Below are 20013 nucleotides of genomic sequence, written 5' to 3' on the forward strand. Positions count from 1 at the left end.
CCCCGCTGTATCTCTAAGCTAAACTCCCATCGGAGAGAAGAGAACTTCAATGTAGGCAAACCTTAAGGAGATATTTGCAGTGGAGCAGACAAAATGTGCAGTAAGGAACTGCAGCTGCTGGTTTACATCGATGACTGGCCACGGATCTCCAGAGGAGCTGCCTGACCTGCTGAGTTACTCCAGCACTTTGTGTCTTACCTTGGTAAACCAGCATCTGCAGTTCCTTGATTAGGAGCAAGGAGGTCCTTCTACAGTTGTTCCGGGCCCTAGTGAGACCACACCTGGAGTATTGTGTGCGGTTTTGGTCCCCTAATTTGAGGAAGGACATTCTTGCTATTGAGGGAGTGCAGCGTAGGTTTACAACGTTAATTCCCGGGATGGCGGGACTGACATATGCTGAGAGAATGGAGAGGCTGGGCTTGTACACTCTGGAGTTTAGAAGGATGAGACGGCATCTCATTGAAACATATAAGATTATTAAGGATTTGGACACCCAAGAGGCAGGAAACATGTTCCCGATGTTGGGGGAGTCCAGAACCAAGGGCCACAGTTTAAGAATAAGGGGTAAGCCATTTAGAACGGAGACGAGGAGACACTTTTTTACACAGAGAGTGGTGAGTCTGTGGAATTCTCTGCCTCAGAGAGCAGTGGAGGCTGATTCTCTGGATACTTTCAAGAGAGAGCTGGATAGGGCTCTTAAAGAGAGCAGAGTGAGGGGATATGGGGCGAAGGCAGGAACGGGGTACTGATTGGGGATGATCAGTTCTTTAGTAACTTGTCAGTTTCTTTGTTGAACTAAATTAAGGCTCAATTGGTTGGGAAGAAAGCCAGCCATGATCACATTGAATGGCGGCGGCTGGCTCGAAGGGCAGAATGGCCTACTCCTGCACCTATTATCTATTGTCTATTGTCTATTCCACATAATTGGCCAGAAAGTAGGTAATCTACTGACCAAACTGTAGTTTGCCAAACATTTAGTGCCATGGAATGCGAAAGAAGATGACGTGGTGACTTGACTACTTCCCTCCCACTCTACTCCTCTCAAACATCTTCACGAAGACCTTGAATGAATTGAATCAGGGTTCCTGTAGGTTCACCTTGGGAAATAATGGATTCTGGGATTTGTAAGTGCCATATCTCTGAACACAGAGTCAGCGCGTTTCTCTTGCCACTGAGTCAGCAGGCTTAGACAACCAACACACGATTTTATTACCGTTGCTTAGCTAGGGCACAATATTGTACAATCTAAATGAAAATAACATTGCTTTATATTAACCCATGACTCAGCTTGCATTTTTTCATTCCATGCATTTAATATTGATTCGACTGCCCACCTTGTGTAGTAACCAAGGCCACTGGCTCCCATTTTGAAACAGCGGGCTTGATCAACTTCCATCACAGTGAGGACCATGGAGGAGTCACTGAGGTGGATGGGGTGGGAGATTGCAACCTTCACGTTGTCCACCGTCTCGACTAATGCAATCAACCCGATGAAACCATATAACCATATAACCATATAACAATTACAGCACGGAAACAGGCCATCTCGGCCCTACAAGTCCGTGCCGAACAACTTTTTTTCCCCTTAGTCCCACCTGCCTGCACTCATACCGTAACCTTCCATTCCCTTCTCATCCATATGCCTATCCAATTTATTTTTAAAAAACTGTGCACAAACAAATAGATCAATAGACAATAGACAGTAGGTGCAGGAGTAGGCCATACGGCCCTTCGAGCCAGCACCGCCATTCAATGTGATCATGGCTGATCATCCCCAATCAGTACCCCACTCTTGCCTTCTCCCCATATCCCCTGACTCCACTATCTTTAAGAGCCCTATCTAGCTCTCTCTTGAAAGCATCCAGAGAACCAGCCTCCACCGCCCTCTGAGGCAGAGAATTCCACAGACTCACCACTCTCTGTGTGAAAAAGTGTTTCCTCATCTCTGTTCTAAATGGCTTTCTCCTTATTCTTAAACTGTGGCCCCCTGGTTCTGGACTCCCCCAACATCGGGAACATGTTTCCTGCCTCTAGCGTGTCCAGACCCTTAACAATCTCATATGCTTCAATAAGATCCCCTCTCATTCTTCTAAATTAGACAATAGATTCAGGAGTTGGCCATTCGGCCCTTCGAGCCAGCACCTCCATTCAATGTGAAAGTCCAACAATAATTCCAATTCAAATAGAACAAGTTGACCTACAACTCTAGGCTGTGCATGCCATACACAAGAAGAAGAAGACTTCTCTGCCACAGAAGGTAGTTGAGGCCAGTTCATTGGCTATATTTAAGAGGAAGTTAGATGTGGCCCTTGTGGCTAAAGGGATCAGGGGGTATGGAGAGAAGGCAGGTACAGGATACTGAGTTGGATGATCAGCCATGATCATATTGAAAGGCGGTGCAGGCTCGAAGGGCCGAATGGCCTCTACTACTGCACCTATTTTCTATGTTTCAATGTTTCTATGACTGTGGTGGATGTTTATGTTAAAATGTGTTTTGTGTGTTCCGTTGCTTTTTATTTGTGTGACTGACTTGGCAAATGAAATTCCTCGTATGTTGCAAAACATATTTGACTAATAAAGTATTATTGTGATTGTGTTTGTTTTTGATTGTGATTTGATACTGATTCATTCAGAGTTACGAGGGTCACATTTGTTGTCCATCCCGCAGTGACTTTGACAAGTGGTCGTACGCCATCTTTATGAACCGTTGCATTTTTAGTTCAGGATTGTTATTGTCAGGTGTGCCATAGTGAACCTTTGCTTTCCCCCTCCCTCCGTCTCTCCCCCCCCCCCCCCCCCCCCAGTTCTCCGACTAGTTTCATCGTCCTCCTGATTAATTTTACTGTTTGCACGCCTCGTTGTCACCTTCCCCTCAGCCATTAATGACCAGCGTTCCCTGCACATCAACACTATGCCACACACACAGTAGCGACAATTTACATTCACACCAAACCCAATTAACCTACAAACCTGCACATCTTTGGGGTGTGACTGCAAAAAGTTGTGACCACTTCCCAGTCCATCACCGGCTCTGACCTCCCCACCATCGAAGGGATTTATCGCAGTCGCTGCCTCAAAAAAGGCAGCCAACATCATCAGAGACCCACACCATCCTGGCCACACACTCATCTCATCACTGCCATCGGGAAGAAGGTACAGGAGCCTGACAACTGTAACGTCCAGGTTCAGGAGCAGCTTCTTCCCTGCAACCATCAGGCTATTAAACACGACAACCTCATAGAGGCTCTGAACTACAATAGACTAATATTATTATTATTGCACTGCTTGTTTTTTGAGTATGTGTGTGTGTGTTTGTATATATGTTAAAACACATTTGTACTCCCTGGCTTTTGACCATGCCTGAGGCTTTGCTTCTGTTTTTGGTGTTTTTGATGTTTCTTTATTTTACATGTCTTTTCCTACTATTTCTTTTGATTGTTATTTTTGGTGTGTATTAACTTTTTTTGTCAATGATTAGTGATGTACAGCACTTTGTTGCAGCTATGTTTGTTTTTAAAGTGCTCTATAAATAAAATTATTATTATTATTATTATTATTATTATTATATATATATATAAGCTCAGTGTGCATATATACACATACTCACAACATACCCATATGTATAAGGTACTGGAGCCTATATGTATATATATATATTTATATATGGATATGTTGAGCGTATGTGTATATACACACTGAGCTTCTCTCTCTCTCGTTTGTCATATCATATGTTTACATATTCTGTTGTGCTGCAGCAAGTAAGAATTTCATTGTTCTATCTGGGACACATGACAATAAAACTCTCTTGACTCTTGAGTCTTGATCCCGGGGAAAACCCACGCAGGTCAAGGGGAGAACGTATAAACTCCGTACAGACCAGATATGGTCGCCTTTCATTGATTTATTACAGGTGTAATATGATGCAACATAACCCTGGAAAGTAACCGTTTTAGAACTAGGTGAGGGGTGTGTAACGTTACGAATTAGGCACATTCCCTTTCTTTTCTGGGTAGTTCTATCTTTTTTGCATTTTCTTCTTATTTTCTTTTCTTAAGGCCCTTTTATTTTCGGGGCTTTTTTTTTTGCTACACTTCTAAGGACGCACTCTATTTATCTAAATATCAATCATTAACCGTCAATTATTGTGCTCTACACATCACTACTATCCTCAAGCTTCTCTTGTTTCATTCTTTCTTTTCTAAAATTAAAAATAAAAAAAAGAAGTTGTACATGAAATGTATTATGTTATATACCATGATTATTATGTATGTGCATTGCTTCTAATTGAAAAAAAAAAAAAAAAAAAAGTCTAACACCCGTAGTCAGGATCGAACCCGGGTCTCTGGTGCTGTGAGGCAGCGACTATGCCGCTGCTCCACCGTGCCGCCCCATATGAATGAGGGGCAACTGGACTCAGAACTACCTTCAGTGAATGTTGATTTTAGAGAGTTTGTGCGGTTTATAATCTCCAATGGAAAACGGCATGGCTCCACATCAAAAAGAATATTTGCTCAATTTTCTGAAACACACAACATTTATCTTTTGGGATTTGTTTCTGTTCTGGTGCAGATTGTTCTTTCTCTCAACATCTACAACTGGGACAAGTGTTTGATATATCCGAAACATTACTCTGTTGGATTATATTTCAGATATAGAGTGCAATATTTCTAACATGGGTCAGGCAGCATCTCTGGAGAACATGGATAGGTGATGTTTCGGATCAGGATTCATGTTTCGGACTGAAGAAGGGTCCTGACCCAAAAAGCCACCTATCCATGTTCTCCACAGATGCTGCCTGCCCCCTGATTTCCACTCCCAGCACTCTGTGACCTGACGTCACCTATCCATGTTCCACCAGAGATGCTGCCTGACCCCCTGAGTTACTCTCCAGCACTCTGTGACCTCCAAAACTGGATCAATCATTAACCGTCCTCTCTCTACCCCTCCTCCCTCTCTACCCCCTCCCTCTCTACCCCCCTCCTCCCCTCTCTACCCCCCTCCCTCCTAAAATTAAAATTAAAAAAAACTCCCCCTCCTCCCTCCCTACCCCTCCCCCTCTAACCATGATCTTAAAACCCATTATGTATGCCCATTGCTTCTAATTTAAAATCCCTCTCTATTAAAAAAAAGTCTCTAACACCCCCTCCTCCAGGATCGAACCCCCGTCTCTGGTGCCTCCTCCCTCAGCGACTATTCTCCGCTGCTCCCCCGTGCCGCCCCATATGAATGAGGGGCTCTGGACTCAGAACTACCCCCCTCCCTGAATGTTGATTTTAGAGAGTCCCTGCGCTACCCTTCTAATCTCCAATCCTCCCTCTCTCTCATGGCTCCACATCCTCTCTTTGCTCAATTCCCTCCCTCTCTATCCTCTCCCCCCTTTGTTTTCTCTCTCTGGTGCCTCTCTGTTCTTTCTCTCCCCCCAACTGGGACCCTCTCCTCCCTCTATCCCCCCCCTACTCTGTTGGATTATATCTTCACATACTCCCTCCCTCCTCTCTCTCTAACCCTCCTCCTCATCTCTGGACCCCCATCCCCCTCCCTTTCGAATACCCCCCTCCCTCTCTCGGACCCCCCCTCCCTGACTCCAAAGCCCTCTCTCCATGTTCTCCCCCCCCCCTCCCTCTCTACCCCCCCCCTCCTCTTCTCCAGCTCCTCCCTCTGAAACCCCCCTATCCATGTCCCTACCCCCTCCCCCTCCTACACCCCTCTCTACCCCCTCCCTCTCTGACCCCCTCTCCCTCCCTCCCCCCCTCCCTGCTCTACCTACCCCCCTCCCTCTACCAGCACTCCCTCCCTCCTACCCCCCCCCTCCTCCTCCCTCTCTACCCCCCCCTCCCTCCCTCCCCCCCCCCTCTAACTCTACCCCCTCTCTCTCTCTCCCTACCCCCCCCTCCCTCTCTACCCCTCTCTCTCTACCCCCCCCCTCCCTCCCTACCCCCCCTCCTCCCTCTCTCTACCCCCTCCTCCCTCCTCTCTACACCCCTCCTCCCTCTCTACCCCCCCCCCCTCCCTCCCCCCCCCCCCCTCCCTCTCTACCCCCCCCTCCCTCTCTACCCAACTCCCCCTCTACCCCGCTCCCCCCCTCCCTCCCTACCCCCCCCCCCTCTCTACCCCCCTCCTCCCTCTCTACCCCCTCCTCCCTCTCTACCCCTCTCTCTCTAACCCCCCCCCTCTCTACCCCCCTCCTCCCTCTCTACCCCTCCATGAGGATGCTAGGAGACTGCAAGGTGACTTGGATAGGCTGGGTGAGTGGGAAAATGTTTGGCAGATGCAGTATAATGTGGATAAATGTGAGGTTATCCATTTTGGTGGCAAAAACGGGAAAGCAGACTATTATCTAAATGGTGGCCGATTGGGAAAGGGGGAGATGCAGCGAGACCTGGGTGTCATGGTACACCAGTCATTGAAGGTAGGCATGCAGGTGCAGCAGGCAGTAAAGAAAGCGAATGGTATGTTAGCTTTCATTGCAAAAGGATTTGAGTATAGGAGCAGGGAGGTTCTGCTGCGGTTGTGCAGGGTCCTGGTGAGACCACACCTGGAGTATTGCGTACAGTTTTGGTCTCCAAATCTGAGGAAGGACATTATTGCCATGGAGGGAGTGCAGAGAAGGTTCACCAGACTGATTCCTGGGATGTCAGGACTGTCTTATGAAGAAAGACTGGATAGACTTGGATTATACTCTCTAGAAATTGGGAGATTGAGAGGGGATCTTATAGAAACTTACAAAATTCTTAAGGGGTTGGACAGGCTAGATGCAGGAAGATTGTTCCCGATGTTGGGGAAGTCCAGGACAAGGGGTCACAGCTTAAGGATGGGGGGGAAATCCTTTAAAACCGAGATGAGAAGAACTTTTTTCACACAGAGAGTGGTGAACCTCCTGAACTCTCTGCCACAGAGGGTAGTTGAGGCCAGTTCATTGGCTATATTTAAGAGGGAGTTAGATGTGGCCCTTGTGGCTAAGGGGATCAGGGGGTATGGAGAGAAGGCAGGTACGGGATACTGAGTTGGATGATCAGCCATGATCATATTGAATGGCGGTGCAGGCTCGAAGGGCCGAATGGCCTACTCCTGCACCTAATTTCTATGTTTCTATGTTTCTATGTTTCTCCCTCTCTACCCCTCCCTCTCTACCCCTCCCTCTCTACCCCTCCCTCTCTACCCCTCCCTCTCTACCCCTCCCTCTCTACCCCTCTCTCTACCCCTCCCTCTCTACCCCTCCCTCTCTACCCCTCCCTTTCTACGCCCCTCCCCCCCCACCTCCCCCTCTACCGGGGTGGAAGATTGCAACATTCACGTGGTCCGCCCTGTTTCGACTAATGCAATCAACTCGACATGCACAAACGGAAGATCAAATAGAACAAGTTGTCCTATAACTTTAGGCTGTGCACTCCACACGAAAGAAGACCCCTCTCTACTCCCCTCCTCCCTCTCTACTCTCCGCTCCTCCCTCTCTACTCCCCTCCTCCCTCTCTACTCCCCTCCCTCTCTAGGGAGTTGCGAGTATTGGGACCTATCGGTGAGTCGTGGAGTATTGCGTTCTGCACTTGGCACTTGGTCTAGTTATTACTAAAGTCCTGTTGAAACAGGTACCATTTTTGGGTGCGTCGGTTCTTTTTAGTGAATGGACACAATTGGAGCATTGGACAAGCATATAATCTGGAGAAATGACCTTGGCTCTGATATAAAGGGGCTTTTATTCCCCCCCTCCCCCCCCCCCCCTATTTATTGCCACAGCCCTGTAACGTTGAGCAACCAGGAAAGAATCGGAGCTTGGTGCGTGAGTTGAATTTCCATTTTAAGAAAGGCACAGCTGGGTCCCATTCTGTGTGATATGGCTGCAGTTTCAACACAGCCTTATTCTTTCACTCCAGCTGTTTTAAGCTTTATCTGAATACTACCTGCCGCAATCTGATCACACACTGGAAGCCAGTTATTATCCTCTGTGTAGTACAGATCCTTTAGCAATTCCTGCTCTAAATAAATCACGGTCCAGACATTGCAGCCACCTGGTGCAATGATAAGACACAGAATGCCGGAGTCACTCAGCGGGACAGGCAGCATCTCTGGAGAGAAAGAATGGGCGACGTTTCGGGTTGAAACCTTTCTTCAGACTGAAGAAGGTAGTTTAGGTAGTTGACAATAGACAATAGACAATAGGTAGCAGTAGGAGGCCATTCGGCCCTTCGAGCCAGCACCACCATTCAATGTGATCATGGCTGATCATCCCCAATCAGTACCCCTTTCCTGCCTTCTCACCATATCCCCTAACTCTGCTACCTTTAAGAGCTCTATCTAACTTTCTCCTGAAAGCATCCAGAGAATTGGCCTCCACTGCCTTCTGAGGCAGAGAATTCCACAGACTCTCTGGGTGAAAAAGTGTTTCCTCGTCTCCGTTCTAAATGGCCTACCCCTTATTCTTAAACTGTGGCCCCTGGTTCTGGACTCCTGCATCATCGGGAACATGTTTCCAGCCTCTAGTGTGGCCAATCCCTTAATAATCTTAGGTTACACAAAAAAGCTGGAGAAACTCAGCGGGTGCAGCAGCATCTATGGAGCGAAGGAATACACAATCCTTCGATTCTCCAGCATCTGCAGTTCCCTCTTAAACCCTTAATAATCTTATATGTTTCAATACCACACACACACACACACACACACACACGCACACACGCACACACACACACGCACGCACGCACGCACACCCACACACACACACACCCACACACACACGCACACACCCACACTCACACCCACACACACACACTCACACACACACACACACACACACACACACACACACTCTCATACACACATGCATGCACACTCACTCACTCACTCACTCACTCACTCACTCACTCACTCCCTCACTCACTCACTCACTCACCTATTTACAGCCTTTGAAATGATGCCAACTTCCCGTGCTGTATTACTCAACATCAGCAGCATCTCTGTACAAGACCCCACAGCTAATGATGCCTCTGGCAAATGATATTCCCTTCATATTTTCTCCACCACCACCCTTTGCATGGTCCCAGGTGAACACAACAATCAACAGAACTTAAAGTTTATAGCAATTAGAGGCTGAAAGGGCAGGTCAGACCCTGGTATTGCCTAATTAAACAGTTGTTTGGGAGAGCCGTGTTGAGAAGAACTCCCTGAGTTCCTGCACGTCCGTGCTTTTGAAGCAGGGGGAACGTTTCAAAGCCTTCCCGCTTTATGCTTTATGAATTTAAAATGGTTATCAAAGCACCGCATTTACACGCAAATCACAGTCAAGGCAATTTGTGATATTTCCAGTGTGAACTATAATAAAATGTCAGTTAACAAATAATGCGTTTTTGAAGCTCTTTTTCAAGTATCCCTTAATTTATTCAAAAAAACGTTCAGTTTGCAGCTTACACTTCTGCAAGAGAGAGAGAGAGAGAAAGAATGCAAAGTACTTCAGTAATCAGTCTTCCGATGATGGTTCTTCAGCCAGGAAGAAATAAAAGGGAGGAAGATTTGACTTTGATCGCTTGGGTAAAACATGCTCACTCTGCTTCACTCCCACCCATTTGGTAGCATTGGCAATGCTGCAGTGTTTGTAGCAGATGTAGTGTCGTTTTGCTTACTGTTATATGTACTGAGGTACAGTGAAAAGCTTTTGTTAGAGTCATAGAGTGATACAGTGTGGAAACAGGCCCTTCGGCCCAACTTGTTATGGGAGGAAATAAGAGAAATAAAAATAAGAAGACCAGTTATAACCTTAGAGTCATAGAGTGATACAGTGTGGAAACAGGCCCTTCGGCCCAACTTGCCCACACCGGCCAACAATGTCCCAGCTACACTAGTCCCAACTGCGTGCGTTTGGTCCATATCCCTCCAAACCGATCCTATCCATGTACCTGTCTAACTGTTTCTTAAACGTTGGGATAGTCCCAGGCTCAACTACCTCCTCTGGCAGCTCGTTCCATACACCCACCACCCTTTGTGTGAATAGGTTACTCCTCAGATTCCTCTTAAATCTTTTCCCCTTGGCCTTGAACCAATGTCCTCTGGTCCTCGATTCCCCTACTCTGGGCAAGAGATTCTGTGCATCTACCCGATCTATTCCTCTCATGATTTTGTACACAATACGATACACAATGCATGCTCTGCAGTCAGCAGAAAGACAATGCATGATTACAATCGAGCCATTTACAGTTTACAGGTACACAATAAGGGAATGTGTGGGGACGAAATGCAGAAGGTAGACAGAAATGCTGGAGAAACTCAGCGGGTGAGGCAGCATCTATGGAGCAAAGGAAATAGGCAATGTTTCGGACAAAAACCCTTCTTCAGACCGAAATGCAGATGCTGGTTTAAAATGAAGATAGACACAAAATGCTGAAGTAACTCAGCGGGAAGAAGGGTCTCGACCAAAAATGTCACCCTGTGGCGTCACCTGATGGCCTGACCACTTGCCGTCGAACCCTCGTCAGTGGCTACGAGGGCTATCACGTGACGTCATGGGTTAACGGGATAACGGGAATGGCCTGCCACATAAGCTGATCTCACCTGGAGATCATGAGTCGACAGGTAGCTGCAGTGGTGGGGCGAGGCCCGTCTATGCTGGCCACCCCACACGCATCCAGGAATCGCCCCGGTTGGCCGCCTCTGCCGGTTGCCAAAATGGCCGCCGTGGCCTACTACCTCATGACCGCTGCAGCGACTGCAAAAATGGCTGCCGTGGCCGGCACGAAGCGACGCCCGACCGGCTCTGATCGGCGTCAACAGCGCCACCTCAGGCCGGATGACAATAGACAATAGGTGCACGAGTAGGCCATTCACCCTAACGTAACCACAAGGTCACTCCACTATTTCCTTCCAATAATGAACCTGGATTGGACATAAAGTCGTTACAGAATCTGCAAATCTACGCTTAAAGAAAAGAGGCAGGGTCCTTACAATGGTTAACCATGGACTTAATCCCGTTTTAGTTCAGAGGATTAACCTAACGTACTAGCAAGTTTTTGTTTCACTATTGGCCATGACAAAGTCAAAGTCAATTTTATTTGCCACGTGCTCCCGAAGGTGCAGTGAAATGAATTTGCCAGCAGCGATACACTTAAAAAGAACACACAATACACAATAGAATTTAACACAAACATCCACTACATTGAAGAATGCTGTTGTGTACTGTGCGTTCTTCACAGCATTCTTCACTGTGGTGGACGGCAACAAGGTTCAGTCAGTCCTCCTTGTTCACCCGTGGTCGGGGCCATAAACGCCCAAGAAGACCCGGGTCTACTTGGGAGTGGCACTGAACAGGTTAATAAGTGCAGAATCTATGCCAGGGCACTGAATTTTAGGGGGGGAAGAACAATGGAGGACTCAAGGGGAAGGTCAGTGGACAATGGGGGAGGGGGCGAGGGTGTGTGTGGGGGGAGAAACAATGAATAATGGGGACCCAGTGTGGGGGGACCTGGCATGCGGGGGGGGGGGGGTAACTGCTTTGTCACTTTGTCACTGCCGTAGGTGGCAGCTATCTGTTTCCATCGGGTCAGCGGCAAAGAAATTCGCCTTGCCTCGTCACATGTGACAATAAAATGTTCCATTCATAAGGTCATAAGGAGTAGGGGCAGAATTCGAGTCTACTCCGCCATTCAATCAAGGCTGGTCTATCTCTCCCTCCTAACCCCATTCTCCTGCCTTCTCCCCGTCACCTCTGACACCCGTACTGATCAAGAAATTCCATTCCAATTTTACGCATGAGAAAATGAACTAGTCCGAAAAGAAAACCCATTTATCGTAATGCTGAAATTAAGACGACTAGCTATGTCATTCAATAAGACGTATATATTTTTCTAGATAGGTTTACTCACCATAGATGCCAGTAGATATACAAGGAAACGCCTGCAATTACAGAAAACAAACATGGTTAGAGAAAGAACAAAATATATTTAAAAATATCAAAACAATCAGAAGACGGGCAGCACGGTGGCGCAGCGGTAGAGTTGCTGCCTCAGGCTCGATCCCGACTACGGATGCTGTCTGTACGGAGTTGGTTCGTTTGGACGCGTGGGTTTTCTCCGAGACCTCTGGTTTCCTCCCACACTCCAAAAACGTGCAGGTTTGTAGGTTATTTGGCTTCGGTATAAATGTAAATTGTCCCCAGTGTGTGTAGGATAGTGTTAGTGGTGGTCGGCCTGTTTCCGCGCTGGATCTCTAAACTAAACTAAACTAATGCAGATCTGATAAAGTAATTAATCAAGATTCAGAAAGTACAGCTGAGCCTGAACTATCTGACACTCAGTACGAAACTATTGTCATTGTTATTAACTATTGTTAATAATATTATTATTATTTGGCTTAATTGTCACTTGTACCGAGGTACAGTGAAAAGCTTTTGTTGTTGCTAACCAGTCAGCAGAAAGACAATACACGATTTTGACCGAGGCATTTACAGTGTATACTCACTTGTCGCTTTACCCCCCCCCCCCCCCTTCTCCCCCCTCGACTCCATCCAAGAACCCAAGCCGTCTTTCCAGGTGCGGCAGAGGTTCACCTGCACCTCCTCCAACCTCATCTACTGCATCCGCAGCTCTTGGTGTCAGCTGTTCCACATCGGTGAGACCAAGCGTAGGTTTGGCGATCGCTTCACCCAACACCTCCGCTGGTTCGCAATAACCAACCTGATCTCCCGGTGGCTCAGCACTTCAACACCCCTTCCCATTCCGAATCCGACCTTTTTGTCCTGGGCCTTCTCCATGGCCAGAGTGAGGTCCACCGCAAATTGGAGGAGCAGCACCTCATATTTCGCTTGGGCAGTTTACACCCCAGCAGTACGAACATTGACTTCTCTAATTTCAGGTAGTCCTTGCTTTCTCTTAATCTTTCCCCTCCCCCTCCCAGCTCTCCCACTGCCCACTGTCCGCCTCTTCCTTTCTTCTTCCCACCCCTCCCCCCCCCACCCCACCTCCACATCAGTCTGAAGAAGGGTCTCGACCCGAAACGTCACCTATTCCTTCGCTCCATAGATGCTGCCTCACCCGCTGAGTTTCTCCAGCATTTTTATCTACATGCTGAATAATCAGTGTTGGTGGATAATGAAGATGCATATGTTTTCATGTAGGGATACACACATTCAACGTTGCGAAAATATGAACTGTCGTCTTGACGGATCTGTATCCATTATTTGACCTTGAACTGGATTTCTGCAACCAGTTATTGATCAGAACTGGAAGCAAACACATCTGAAATGCAATTTTAATTTAGTTTAGAGATACAGCGCGGAAACAGGCCTTCAGCCCACCGAGTCCGTGTCGACCAGCGATCCCCGCACACTAACACTATCCCGCACACACTAGGGACAATTTTACATTTATACCAAGCCAATTAACCTGCAACCCTGTACGTCTCCAGAGTGTGGGAGGAAACCGAAGATCTCGGAGAAAACCCACGCAGGTCACGGGGAGAAAGTAGAAAACTGCGTACAGACAGCGCCCGTAGTCGGGATCGAACCCGGGTCTCTGGCACAGTGAGGCAGCAACTCTACCGCTGTGCCAACGTGCCACCCTCGTTTGTTTAATAAAAAGACACAGAGTGCTGGAGTAACTCAGCGGGTCAGGCAGCATCTCCGGGGAGCACAGGCAGGCGATGTTTCTGGTCGGGACCCTTCTTCAGAATGGGGAATGTGGGGCAGGACAAAGCCTGGTGAGTGATAGGTGGATACAGGGGCGGGGCGGGGGTGGGGGGGTGGGGGGGTGGGGGGGGGGGGGGGGGGTCAATAGGCAGATGGTTGGAGAAAGGCCACAGATGAAAGGACAAAGGTCAGAGATGAAATGTCAAAGGTGCAAGGTACGGATGGACGAGTTGCGAATTGTGAAGCCAGAGGAAACTTTGGTAAATGCTGTTAGCTGAACATGTTCTTATCTCAGGAGCTCCCGACTACTCCACCATTTCCTATTCAACTACTAAACAGAAACTATGGATTCATTTGAGAATCATCAAGAAAATCATTAATTTATATTTAACAAGTTCACATTTATTGTCACATGCACCAATTAAGGTGCAGTGGACTTTGACTTACCATGCAGCCATCCAATCAAAAAGAACACAAGACACGATAGAATTTAACATAAACATCCACCACAGTGGAATCAACATTCTTCACTGCAATAACGTTCAGTCACTCCTCCTCCTTTTCTTCATCCGTGGTCGGGGGCCTTCAACCCACAGTAGTCGCCGCTACGGACGGCCCGATGTACAGGTCCCCTCGTCGGGATGATCGAAACACCGATGTCAAGAATAATGCCCCTTTCCCACTTAGGAAACCTGAACGGAAACCTCTGGAGACTTTGCGCCCCACCCAAGGTTTCCATGCGGTTCCCGGAGGTTGCAGGTGGTTGCTGGAGGTTGCAGGTAGTGGAAGCAGGTAGAGAGACTGACGAAAACCTCCGGGAACCGCACGGAAATCCACTCTGATAAAACGTATTGAACTCCACAGACGCGTTACTTTACACTTTGGCGCTGTAAGGCCGCAACTCTGCCGCTTGCATGATCTGCTGATTAATTCTAACATTTTGTTTTCAATTCAGATTTCCATCATTGACATCGCTACTCGCTAATATTCAACGGCTAGCCTGCTTCAATGGATCAGAGGCCCTTTATTGTCACGTGTACCGAGCTACAGTGAAATTTGATTTACCGTACAGTCATGCCAAAAAAGCAACAAGATACAAAACTACAGAAAGTTTAAACATAACCAGCCACCACAGCGGCCTGTTACAATCCCCTGGGCACGCTGCATCAGCGGAGGCCCGCGGCCATCAGTTCAATGCCCGGGCCACACACACACACACACACCTTCCTTCACCGTCAAGTGACCAGAGTTGTACCGACCAATGTCACTGTCTCCGCTGTCCCTGTCCGCCTGAACTGTCAGAAAGCCGTGCGCACTCGCACCAGACTCCGGGATGTCCCCGTGGCGCCCTGTCCCCGAGATCGCTGGACTCACGGCATACCTTCCGAGTCCCCACCAGCGCAGGCAGAGAAATGCCTCAAGAAATATCCTATTGAATTTTACAAGGTTGACCCCTTTGCCCAACACTATAACAGTACGACGCTCCCGATAAGTCACACATTATACGTTTCTTTCCAAAGTAATCACATCAAATGTAAAAGATGAAAAAGAAATAAAAAGGAAAAGGTATAGGGTGAGAATTCCCAAGGAAAATATGACATTTAGGGTCGAGACCCTTCTTCAGACTGATGAAGGGTCCCGAACCAAAACGTCGCCTATTCCTTCTCTCCATAGTCTATAACTTCTCTCCATAGACAATAGACAATAGCAGGAGTAGGCCATTCGGCCCTTTGAGCCAGCTGATCATCCCCAATCAGTACCCCGTTCCTGCCTTCTCCCCATATCTTTAAAACCCTATCTAGCTCTCTCTTGAAAGTATCCAGAGAACCGGCCTCCACCGCCCTCTGAGGCAGAGAATTCCACAGACTCACAACTCTCTGTGTGTGAAAAAGTGTTTCCTCATCTCCGTTCTAAATGGCTTACTCCTTAGTCTTAAACTGTGGCCCCTGGTTCTGGACTCCCCCAACATCGGGAACATGTTTCCTGCATCTAGCGTGTCCAAACCCTTAATAATCTTATATGTCTCATCCTTCTAAACTCCAGAGTATACAAGCCAACTCCTGAGTTGTAGATGCTGCCTCACCCGCTGCGTTTCTCCAGCATTTTTGTCTACCGGCAATTTTTCCAGCATCTGCAGTTCTTTCTTAAACCCAAGGAAAATATGTTCCTCTTTTACGAGTTTTCATGCAGAATCTAGAAACAAAAGAAAGCTACTGTATCTGAAAAGAATACTTACTTCTGCAATTAGACTTAATTGCTTAGAAACTGGAGGCTGTTGTTCCTTTCTCCAGGGATAAGTAAGGCACATAAAGCAATTTGCATCGTTTTATGATGGCTGTGCCCATTCTACGCTGAAGCCACAACCACTGGAAATTTGGACCAGTAACTGTGGGCCCGCTGAGAACAAAGAGGGACTATTGGGCATTACTTTGAACTTCCCTTGCAACCGCAGGAAATGCTACACTCAGGGGCGGAAATCCCAGGGAAATCCCAGGGAAACCCCCCCCCCCCATTTTCTGTAATCCGTATTTTAAAACCCGGTGAAATCTCGGCTTTCCGCGAGACAGTGGGGGTGGGACTGATGATCGAGGGCACCGATTGGACAAGAGAGACTTCGGTCAGCAGGCAATGGGGGCGGGACATGATAAGTCAGCGCGATGATTGGAGGAGGGAGACGTCCGTGGGGCAAAGATCGTAGAGCGGAGCTCGAATTGCATGCCTAGGTCACAGGGTCACAAGCGAAAAACACTCGGCAGCCCTGGACACAGACCTGCTCCTCATCTGCAGCCAGCATCAATCATAGAAACATAGAAACATAGAAACATAGAAACATAGAAAATAGGTGCAGGAGTAGGCCATTCGGCCCTTCGAGCCAGCACCGCCATTCAATATGATCATGACTGATCATCCAACTCAGTATCCTGTACCTGCTTTCTCTCCATACCCTCTGATCCCTTTAGCCACAAGGGCCACATCTAACTCCCTCTTAAATATAACCAATGAACTGGCCTCAACTACCCTCTGTGGCAGAGAGTTCCTGCGTGAAAAATGTTTTTCTCATCTCGGTTTTAGAGGATTTCCCCTCTATCCTTAAGCTGTGACCTCTTGTCCTGGACTTCCCCAACATTGGGAACAATCTTCCTGCATCTAGCCTGTCCAATCCCTTGAAATCTTAAGAATTTTGTAAGTTTCTATAAGATCCCCCCTCAATCTCCTAAATTCTAGCGAGTACAATCCGAGTCTATCCAGTCTTTCTTCATAAGAAAGTCCTGACATCCCAGGAATCAGTCTGGTGAACCTTCTCTGCACGCCCTCTATGGCAATAATGTCCTTCCTCAGATTTGGAGATCAAAACTGTACGTAATACTCCAGGTGTGGTCTCACCAAGACCCTGTACAACTGCAGCAGAACCTCCCTGCTCCTATATTCAAATCCTTTTGCTATGAATGCCAACATACCATTCATTTTCTTTTTGCATGCTGCACCTGCATGCCTACTTTCAATGACTGGTGTACCATGACACCCAGGTCTCGTTGCATCTCCCCTTTTCCTAATCGGCCACCATTCAGATAATAGTCAGCTTTCCTGTTTTTGCCACCAAAATGGATAACCTCACATTTATCCACATTATACTGCATCTGCCATGCATTTGCCCACTCACCCAGCCTATCCAAGTCACCTTGCAGCCTAGATAGATAGATCCTTTATTTGTCATTCAGACCTTATGGCTTGAACGAAATGTCGAGGAGGAAGCCTCCTAGCATCCTCCTCACAGCTAACACTGTCCCCCAGCTTCATGTCATCCGCAAACTTGGAGATGTTGCATTCAATTCCCTCGTCCAAATCATTAATATATTTGTAAATAGCTGGGGTCCCAGCACTGAGTCTTGACCCAACTAGTCACTGCCATTGTGAAAAGGACCCGTTTACTCCAACTCTTTGCTTCCTATTTGCCAGCCAGTTCTTTATCCACATCAATACTGAACCCCCAATACCATGTGCTTTAAGTTTGTATACTAATCTAAAGAGAGCGATGGAGAGAGTGGGACCTTGTCGAAAGCCTTCTGAAAGTCCAGATATAACACATCCACTGGTTCTCCCTTATCCACTCTACTAGTTACATCCTCGAAAAATTCTATAAGATTCGTCAGACATGATTCACCTTTCATAAATCCATGCTGACTTTGTCCAATGATTTCACCACTTTCCACATGTGCTGCTATCCCATCTTTAATAACTGACTCTAGCAGTTTGCCCACTACCGATGTTAGACTAACTGGTCTGTAATTCCCTGTTTTCTCTCTCCCTCCCTTTTTAAAAAGTGGGGTTACATTAGCTACCCTCCAATCCTCAGGAATTACTCCAGAATCCAAAGAGTTTTGAAAAATTATCACTAATGCATCCGCTATTTCTGGAGCTACTTCCTTAACTGTTGGAGCAGCGGGCCCAACGCTCCGGAGCTCCAAACGGCGATCCAGGTAGGCATCGCCCGCTCCACGGTGAATCCAGCGCTGCGCCGCCGCTGCCGAAGCTCTGGTCCGGTCCCCGGTCTCAGGTAGGAAAGGCCGCTCCGATCCAGTGGTAGGCCGCGAGGAGGGGGGGTGAGGACGCGATTTGGAGAAATAGTCGCATCCTCACCCGGAAGCGACTGGGAAACGGTTTCCCCCTCCCCCACATAGAAAAACCAAAGAATCCCCAAAACAAAACTGTTTAGACAAACTAAAATAAAAAAAATAGAAAAACGAACAGACTGCAGGCATAGGCGCCTTCAATGCAGCGCCCCTAGTGAGCAGCCTAGGTCTAGTCCTGTCCTGGCAACATTCTGGCAACATCCTCATAAATCTTCTGTACCTTTTACAGCTTGATAACATTTTCCCTATGACACGGTGCCCAGAACTGAACACAATACTCTAAATGCCGTCTGACCAACGTATTGTACAACGTCAACATGACCTCACAACTTCTATACTCATACTGAATAGAAACATAGAAACATAGAAAATAGGTGCAGGAATAGGCCATTCGGCCCTTCGAGCCGAATAATGCACCATCCTGTAGGATCGTGGGCTGTGGGAGCATTGATCGCACCGACTGCGGATGGTTTGACTTTCCCCGAACTGCGGGAGAATAAAGAGGAATAAGATTGGACTTTATTGCCTTCAATCACAGTGAGGAATGTGGAAGCCACTGTGGTGGATGCTTACGTTAACTTTTATGCGTCTGGTTGCTTTTCACTTAGTATGGCCTTAGGGTAACTCAAATTTCACTGTAAAATAGGTACATGTGACAATGAACTGGCCTTGAAACCTTGAAACTTTGAAACTACCAAACGCAGGCAGGTGGGACTAGTGCAGCTGGGACATGTTGGCTGATGTGGGCAAGATGGCTGAAGGGCCTGATTCTACTCTGTATCATTCTATGACTCCTTAAGTTGGCACATTGATAAAATGCCACTTTGTAAACTGGGTCAACCCAATCTCGTTCACAATCCAAAGCACTTGGCTGATCTGCAGATTTAATTGCTTGTAAGCTAAATTTAATTTAATATTCCCATTTTAATACAAATTCCAATGAAATCTTTCTTTCGTCAGCTTTTAAATTACATTTCACGGTTGCTGATCTTTATATTGGCTGAATATCATGAATTCAATAAAAAATAAAAAACAAACCAGCTAATTAGTTTGACTAATTTAGTTTAGTTAAATTTGGTTTAATTAATAAGGTAGTGTGTAAGGAGGAACTGCAGATGCTGGTTTAAACCGAAGCTGGAGTAACTCAGCGGGACAGGCAGCATCTCTGGAGAGAAGGAATGAGTGACGTTTCTGGTCGAAAGACCTTTCTTCAGACTGGTTGGGGAAAAGGGAAACGAGAGACAGACGGTGATGGGGAGAAATAAAGAACGATGAATGAAACATATGCAAAAAAGTAACGATGATGAAATAATGAGGCCAAAATGAGAAGCTGGTGCAACTTGGGTGGGGGAGGGATAGAGAGAGAGGGAATGCTGGGGTTACTTGAAGTGAGAGAAATGAATATTCATACCACTGGGCTGTAAGCCAAAGATCCTATAGCGAGCAAGATAGATCACTCGACGAAAATGGCTTAGTATGGTCATGGGCAGATTCATGGGTAATTTTAGGCCCCATTTCCGTAACCGGCTTCCGTCTCCGCACCAAAGATCCCGTAGCGGAGCAAAGATACTAGTGCGGAGACGGAAGCCGGTTACGGAAACATCCTCGTAAAAATAAAAGTTCTTTGGTTAAAAATCTCCTCCTCATTTTCAGAATTTTAATTTATTAACACAAACTGTTCCCCCCGCAACGTTGATTACACTGCGAGTCGGGAGGGGAAGGAGGGAGAAAGCAAGGACTACCTGAAATTGGAGGTCAATGTTCATACCGCTGGGGTGT

At 47.1% G+C, this 20013-nt stretch overlaps 1 protein-coding gene across 1 annotated transcript in view; it reads right to left on the bottom strand.

Annotated features, from left to right (window-relative positions):
• macrod2 (mono-ADP ribosylhydrolase 2) overlaps window positions 1-20013 on the bottom strand; it is a 1271393-nt gene that overhangs the window by 290137 nt on the left and 961243 nt on the right. The window contains exon 8 of the mRNA XM_055638840.1: window positions 11844-11874. Coding sequence (XP_055494815.1) covers window positions 11844-11874 — 31 coding nt within the window. The remainder of the gene's footprint in view (window positions 1-11843; window positions 11875-20013) is intronic.

Source organism: Leucoraja erinacea, chromosome 8, assembly GCF_028641065.1.
Source record: "Leucoraja erinacea ecotype New England chromosome 8, Leri_hhj_1, whole genome shotgun sequence".
NCBI lineage: Eukaryota > Metazoa > Chordata > Chondrichthyes > Rajiformes > Rajidae > Leucoraja > Leucoraja erinaceus.